Genomic DNA, 7,990 nt, shown 5'->3' with positions numbered 1-7,990 from the left:
CCATGGAACCTGCTCTGGGGCAGCTCTCTTCAGAGGAAGGAAAGGAGCAGCTGGCTCAGGGCCACCGGACAGCAGGAAAAGGACAGGGGTGACCTGTGGCCCCAGAGGCTGCCTGGCAACTTCTCCTTCACGAAAGCCTGTGACAGGAGGACAGGTGTCCCCAGGAGTACTGAACATGTGGCTGTGCTAGCTAAGCATGGACATCAGATGCCATCCAGTCACTGGGAGACAGTGTGGCTTAGGGCCCGTGAAGGGCATAGCAATTTTCCCTGCATAAAACAAAACAAAATAAATAACGTAACATAAAACAAACAAAAAAGAAAAGAACTGCAAAGAGAAAGAAAAAGTGGCCTCTGCTGTGACAGTCCAGGGATGAGCCCAACAGGAATGTAAACAGGATTTCAACTGAGAATATCAAAATACTGTGGGTTTTTGTGAGGGAAGGGAGGGAGAGGAATAGTCCTGTTTGCAGTAAAGGGCTACACAGCCAAGCGTTATTCTGGGCTCCATTAATATCTTACGTCATTCAAAACAGGATTCTGAGGAAAACTGGCAGTGTATAAAAGGGTAAATGTTTAACACCAAACGAAGCCATTCCAGTACTATGTATGCTACACAAGACAAATTAAATAGCCACCCCAAGTTCCAGAGTCACCTCAGGGACATGAGGTATGCAAGAGTCTCAAAGAACCACATCGGTGTTTTACAGAGGAATCCTAGCAATTTCACACTGACTTTCATCAGCTACAATACACACTAAAACATGAACCTTAAAAGTCTATTTCTGACAAAATGCAGGTCCCTCTGGAATAAAAATAGTCCTAACATCAATGAAAGCAAGACACAAAAATCTTACAAAAATACACATTTATTATCAAGAGATTATAAAACTCAAAATCCCTTCTTTGAAACTGAAGAAATAAGTCTGTAAACTTTATGCTTTCAGTCACACAAAATTTTGTTACAATTCCTTACAGAGGAAAAAATTTTAAATTCCTGTCTCTGTGAGACAGGGTCTTATCACATAGTCTAGGCTGGCCTTGAACTTGAAGTTGATCCTCCTGCCTTAGCCTCCAAGTACTGGGATTAGGCAGGTGCCACCACGCCCAGCTAAAATACCTCTCTTGGTTCTCACCAAAAACATGACAAGTTTTTTGACACTGTAGCTTGAACATTCACGGTGTGCATCTGCAGTTGCAAAGCAGCATGGGACTCCTGGAGGGGTGTGGCAGGGCACCCTGTCCCTGCAGCCTCAGCACTTGGACACACCTTATTCACTGCTTAATAAAGGCCTTTTGATTCTTCCAATCGGGGAGCTGAGCCAACAGCCAGAACTTGTCTGCCTTCCTGGCACCAGACTTCTAGCGCCTGGGAGCGCTCTGCAGGGGTCAGGTGTCTGAGGCCACAGCAGTGAGGTCCCTGCACATCGAGACGATGGCCTCCTCTTCCCTATCCAGGGAGTCCTCCGCAGCCTCGCAGACCATTCGGACGTGTGCTAGGAGGGTATCTGGCCGCTGGGCGCCCAGCCACATGTCCTTGATGTACAGTGACACCAGGAGCGCCGCGGAGGCTGAGGAAGGGTACACAGAGGCCATGAGGGCAGGCCCCGCCTGCTGGAGCCCAAGCCCCCACCCCGCCCCTCCAGCCCCGGCCTGGGCTGAGGGCCTGAGCTCATGTGTCAATGCACCCTCCTCTATCAATCTTGAGGATTTGTGTGTGTGGAGCTTGGAGTGCCCTGCCAGGGCAGCGCTGAACCTGAGCAGCTCTTCTGCGACCCTCTCACATCCTCCTTGCTAGGTGCAGTGTGGAGGTGCCAGAGCTCTATGCCTAAGTCCTACCCCGAGCCCTGGGTGAAGGGACCGCCACCCCAAAAGGAGGCAGCCACCAGAACCTGCACTGGTCTGCCCTGTGCAGGCAGAGCCTGGTGCTCGCGCACCGCCAAGCACGTGAACTGCACAGGTACCTGTGCCCACTGCACCCTGGGTCCTGTTCCAAACCCTCTGCTCTGTGGGGTGGGGGGTGTCCTTGGAGGGACAGGGCTCTGAGAGGACACCTTTCTTACATGTCACTAACTTTTCACCTGGCAGCTAAGGCCCATTCTTTCTACCTTCGCATTCAGCATGGAATGGCAGAATCATGCTGTGGGGTTGCCTGAGTACTTCAGGAACCAGTGCAGGAAGTGGCTGGCAGCAGGGGCTGCCCCCAACCCAGGCCCACTCACACCTCCCCGGCTTCTGCCCAGCCAAGCAGCATTACCTCGTGCGTTGCTGTCTTCTTCTTGCACAGAGGACGTGCACAGGGCCTCCACTGCCAGGTGGAAGGGACTCCTCATGTGGCCCTGGGCCGCCAGCAGCTGCAGCATGACTGTGTTGAACAGAATGGCCACATCCTGCATGGATCCTGCCAGCCCTTTGGCACTGCAGAGGCAGCTGTACAGTTGAAACAGGCTCCTCTTCACTGCCGCATCCCCAAGAAGATCAGCCACCACCCCCGGGTGGGGTAAAATGTGGCTCTTGAGCCAACCCAGGAGTCCTGCAGTCTCTGCTCTGCTGAGCGGGCACTCGGCCACAGAGCACAGAACCCAGCCAGCCACCAGGGAGGCGGCAGCATGCATGGGGCTTTCGACTTGGCTCTCATGAGTGGCCTGGTCCTGGGAGGGCTCGGGGCCGGAGTCCACCGGTCCCCAGTGGGTCAGGATGGACCTCAGCAGGGCCCTGCATGTCTCCACACTCGACGCCGCCATCTCAGGCTGGGCCGACTCCTCGGCCTCCCCAGGCCTCCTTTTCCGGCCTTGAGGGCCCCTGCCTCGGATCGGCACAACAGGCCTGTTCTTATCCTTGAGCATTTCTGTTGACACAGAGGACAAGGTGGTGAGAATGCTGCCCCTTCTTGCCCAGACCCTGTTCAGTGCAGGCAGAGGCAGCTCATGGGTCTGGAGCACCCGGCTCTGCTCCTGCTCTGTCCATTGTCACTGTTACCACAATCATCTCAGTGAAGGAGGAGAACCAGGTATGGTGTGCACCTGTGATTCTGGTTGCTTAGGAGGCAGAGGCAGGGGGACTGCTTGAGCACAGCAGCTCAAAACCAGCCTGGGCTACATGAAAAAAAGAGAAAGAAAGCAGGGGAAAAAAACAAAGGAGGAAACCTATAGGTGGCAGCGCTGGAGCCTGAGTCCAGGAGGTCTGGCTCCTGTCTGTTCTTTTGACTCCACAGAATGGGACAAGGTGGGGACAAGCAGCTCTTGGCCACAGCCTGTCTCATCCCCTTAAGAAGTGAGCAGGGACACTGGGGTAGGCCAGGGGACTTGTCCTAAGGCAAAGGCTTCCAGCTGCCCAGCCCTGACCCCCTCACCCCCAAGAGCTCCAGGGCGGGGCAGAGACGCTGGGTACTTACTTGTTAGCTCCCTGACCCCGCACCTCTCCACAGTGGCCCTCAGGGCCTCCTGAAGCTTCACGTCTCTCTCAATGAGGCTCCACTTGTGAAGGAGGACCAGGACATCTTTGGTGGAAAGCATCGTCTCATTCACAGTGAATCGGCCCATGTCCCTGAAGGCCTGCAGGACGGTGGCCCGGTACCGCAGCACAGAGTCAAGTGTCTCAAAGAAGGTGCTTAGCTGGGTAGAGGCCAGGGTGGGCCTGTTTGGAGACAATGTTACACACTGAGCACAGGCTGCCCCCGACACTACTAGTAGTGCCATCCAGGTACTACTTTCGCTGTACGAGACACCTGCTGTGGCCACACGACCCAGACAAGGAAAAACTGAACCACCCTGGGGAGGGAGAGAAGGAGACCTAGTGTCCAGCCTCTTCCCTGGAGCCAGGCAGAAAGCTTGAGGGGTGGGGTGGGGCAGGGCAGGGCAGGGCAGGGGCTGCACAGAACTCCACCCAGGACAGACCCCTCTCCCTTCCAGAAAGAGACTCAAGTGCAAAGGTGGCACCGTCCCTCGGCCAGAGCCTCAGATGGGTGTTGGGAGCCAAGGGACCTCTCGGACCTCATGGAACTCAGTTGTTTTGTTCCATACAGTGTTAAAAGTAAAACCATTATTTCCAACAGCAGTCAATTCTCAGATCTCCTAGCAACCCCAAAACAAGAAGCATGACTGCCTAGCAGCGATTTAATTTCATTTGGAAAAGCACACAACAAAATCCCCTGTTCTTTATGGAGAAAGTCTTCATCCTGAGCACAATCCATTTGCTATCAATCTCCTGGCCTGTCAGCAAACGTCACTTCCTAAGTGAGAAATACGTGTGCATAAAATACAAGCCAAGGGGAACTTAGCTCTCCAGATGCAACCAGGAATCTGACTCCAAGGAATTAGATAAAAATACAGAAATATTCTGGGAAATTCTGACAAAGGCAGAGAGGATTGCTGGGTAGCACCTTGTCTTAGGTTAGGTCACAGACAGCACGCTCTTCAGTGAAACTTCACTCTGTTCATTTGAATCAATATTCTTACATAGATGCAGATGTTTTGCCTGCTAAAAATGACCTCATGTGGTGCCTTCTGAAAGTGTTCAGTTCTCAGGGCATTGAAGAAAAACCTTCCAAAGTTGAAGGGCAAAGGAAAGCGTGTAGGTAAGACGTCCTAATGCCACCCCACCTGCTCTGGCTCTAGTCAGTCCCCACCAGGCCTGCAGAGCTATGTTTGACTCCTGGTGTCTACAGATGAAAGAAAATAGTAAGCCTCACTGACCACCAACACCTACAACAGGCAAAGCAGTATTCCCTCACCTCAGGTGCTTTGCGAGCGCCATGAGGACGTAAAGGAACTCGTTGACAAGGTGCAGGGCAAGCAGCTTGCGGGGCTCCTGGGAGCCAGGCTGGTGAGGCCGCTGGCTCTCCCCCTCCAAGCCTTTGTCTCCCAGATTCGTCACCCACAGTGTGTGCAGCAAGGAGATCACATTAGACAGCAGCTGAGTCTCCAGAAACCTGAAAGCAAACACAGCAGCAGTCCACCCTGCCATGTTGTCACCTATTGGCGGGGACACAGGGCAGTACCAGTTGGTGGCTTTGCAGTCCCAATATTCCCATCACTCATGCCCCCAAAGCACATCCTTTGAATGAGAGAAGTACAGCTTTGACAGCAGGAGGGCCCTTTTCTAGGCACAGCACTGCTTAGAGCTCCTTCGGAAGCTCTGGGGCACAATTATGAAAGTGGTCTGGTCATGCTAACAACTCCAGTTCTAAAAAATAAAGTTATTAGCAGGAACAGATAACTGGCCAACTATGCAATTAAAAAAAAAAATCTCAAATAGTCTTGACAATGTATTTCTTTTATAAAGAGTTCAGGAAATACTTTTAAAACATACGAGATGGCATGAGAAACCCTGGTCTTGTTATAGCTATGGCACAGATTTTTCTCCTGGACCCAATGTAGGCAGTGGACTGCTGGACCACTGTCACACTGGGGACTCTGGCCCCAGATGACAGGACACCATTCTAGCTGTACCCTGGGGAGGACAGCAAACTGCAGGTATCAGACAGAAAGTCTGGGAGAGCTCTTGCCAATACAAGTGGCAGCTGGTGTGGACTGACCCAAGGCTGACGAGACCCTGAGGAGAAAGACACTAGTGGGGAAGACACCACCTGGACATTACCAAGAGCTGGACGACAGGTGCTCGGGGTGTTGGAGGACACTGTGTTTAGGAGAACGTGGGGTCCTCAGGACACTCCCCCTTGCACCAAAGCGAGCAGCAGGCACCAGGCCTCTACCCCACATTCTTCCTGACACATCTCTCCTGCAAAGGTACTGACCTGCCCTCCAGGATGTGCAGAATCCACGTCAGGAGACTATAGTCCCGGAGGATTTCGTAGGCAGACCTGGCAACTTGGGCTATGTTCTGTAGAATTTCCAGAATCCAAATCTGAAAACCCAAAACGGACAGATACTCACTGGTGGGGATCAGAGGAACTATTAAACAGTGTGATATGATTCTACGGTTACAGGTAGTTGCTACAATGAACACTGCTTTGCTAAGTCTGTCACAGTGAGGAGTATGAAGGAAAGCAGCCCTCCCTGCCAGTGAGTCAGAAAGGTCTTTCTCAGCAATTGAGGGTCCAGGGACCCTGCTTCTACTAACCAGGACCCAATCTGTAAGCAAAGATGCATTCCGAGACCACACACTCAGAATGCAGGCCCATTGATGCCAGCAGCCCATGCTGTCCACTGCGCCACCTGGAAAGGACACTTTGGAATTCTCAAATGCCATAATGAAAAGCTACCATATTCAAATTCCACTCAAACGTATTTTGACTCACTGTTATTTTGCCACATTTTATATAGTATCAGAATGAAAGCCGGGGCTGGGGATTTAGCTCAGCGGTATAAGCGCCTGCTTTGAAAGCAGGCAGTTGTGAGTTCGACCCCTGGTACCGATAAAAAGGAAAAAAAAAAAAAAAAAGAATGAAAGCCAACTGGGTTAGGAATTAATCAAAATATAATAACTTCTTTCTACTTATCTTATGAGATAGGGTCTCACTATATAGTTTAGGCTAATCTTGAACTCAGTGATCCTCCTGTCTCTGCTTCCTAAAGTGCTGGGCTTACAGGTGTGCACCACTAACCCCTAGCCTTATTTATTTCTTCCAAAGGCCTGTGACATTCAGAAAGCACATCAGCTGCTGATTCTAGGGCAGTGGTCTCCAACGTTTTTGGCACCAGACACTTGTTTCACTGAAAATGATTTTTTTCAAAGAAGAGAGAGTGGTGGTTTGGGGAATAGATTCCCTTAAGGAACGAGCAACCTAGATCCCTTACGTGTGCAGCTCACAGTGGGATCTGTGCTCCCATGGGAACCCAAAGCTGCCGCCAACCTGACGCGAAGCAGAGCTCAGGTGGAAATGCAAGCAATGGGGAGCAGCTATAGACCTGGAGGACACTTCGCCCACCTGCTGAGCGCCTGCATCCTAACAGCCACGGAGCATCTGCTGCTGTGGTAGGGCGGTCAGGGACTCCTGTTCTATGGAACAGAGTCGATGCACAGATTCCTGACTAGTGAGGGTAGATGCTGTTTCCAATGGCGCTGTGCTCGAAGGAAGGCACCGCGTCACTTCTGCAGGGTAACTACTTTGAGTCACCGGCTCATGACGACTGATTAGTCCCTTACTGGTGAGGGCAGAAGGAAGAGGCCTTCCTGTCTGCCAAGGGCAGTTACAAGGGCCACAAGGGAAAGCATTTCACCAGCGGACAAACAACACTCATTGCCCCACACTACACTCACAAATGAGTTGACCTGTATCACACGATCAACAGGATAGGTGCTAGCAGCTCATTTTCCCCGGCTCAAAGCCAGGTTTAGGTGCTAGTCACCCAGCCCGGGTGTAGAATCACACCAGGAGACACAGCAGAGATCTTTCGGTCACCAACTTGCAGAACCCACTGACCTGTGCCACTTCGTCACACAGTGGGCTGCTGAAGAAGGACAGGATGATGTGGAAGACGCCCCGCCTGGCACACAGCTCGTAGCATTGCTTATCTCGAATGCCCTGCCGCAGAATTCCAAGCACCCATTCCTGCTCGGTTTTGTGCTGCAATCAGAAGTCACTGTTATGTAAACTAAAGCCCTTTTATCTGACAGGCCTTCAAATTGCACAAGTTTCCAGTGGTGGTGAAGGTTGTGGCACAACAGCCCAGCTCTGAGTGTTAAGAACCCTCCATCTTGGCTTAGATTCTCTCCTCGGGCTGGGGATCCAGGCCAAGGAGAGCAGAAACAGCGAGCTGTGCTAATACACGGTGTTTTTAACATCTATCTCAGTGATGCACTGAGGAAAATCACCAGAATTCCCCAGGCTGCAGGCCTCGCCCCTAACGCAGAGCATACGGGTTTGAGGAGTGACATAAAGAACACACGGGAGCCCTGCCTATATACATGGCCCACATGGACTGCCCCTCCTCTACCTTCCTGCTCCACTCTGCTTGTGCAATTGTGTCAGCATGTAGCACACCGCAAGTAGCATCAGGGAGCCAACTGTGGCTGAATAATCAGGGCAG

At 51.9% G+C, this 7,990-nt stretch overlaps 1 protein-coding gene across 1 annotated transcript in view; it reads right to left on the bottom strand.

Annotated features, from left to right (window-relative positions):
• Positions 1-850: 850 nt before the first annotated feature.
• Positions 851-7,990, bottom strand: part of Urb1 (URB1 ribosome biogenesis homolog) — a 63,485-nt gene continuing 56,345 nt past the window's right edge. The window contains exons 34-39 of the mRNA XM_003467273.5: positions 7,384-7,527; positions 5,755-5,864; positions 4,732-4,929; positions 3,394-3,635; positions 2,257-2,847; positions 851-1,570 (exon numbers count right to left, since the gene is read on the bottom strand). Coding sequence (XP_003467321.1) covers positions 1,389-1,570; positions 2,257-2,847; positions 3,394-3,635; positions 4,732-4,929; positions 5,755-5,864; positions 7,384-7,527 — 1,467 coding nt within the window. The 3' untranslated portion in view covers positions 851-1,388. The remainder of the gene's footprint in view (positions 1,571-2,256; positions 2,848-3,393; positions 3,636-4,731; positions 4,930-5,754; positions 5,865-7,383; positions 7,528-7,990) is intronic.

The sequence above is a fragment of the Cavia porcellus genome, unplaced genomic scaffold (assembly GCF_034190915.1).
Source record: "Cavia porcellus strain 051 isolate PalLab524CR breed Dunkin Hartley unplaced genomic scaffold, mCavPor4.1 scaffold_7, whole genome shotgun sequence".
Lineage (NCBI taxonomy): Eukaryota > Metazoa > Chordata > Mammalia > Rodentia > Caviidae > Cavia > Cavia porcellus.
Note: the sequence above shows the minus strand (reverse complement) of the source record. Positions and strands in the feature narration are given on the sequence as shown.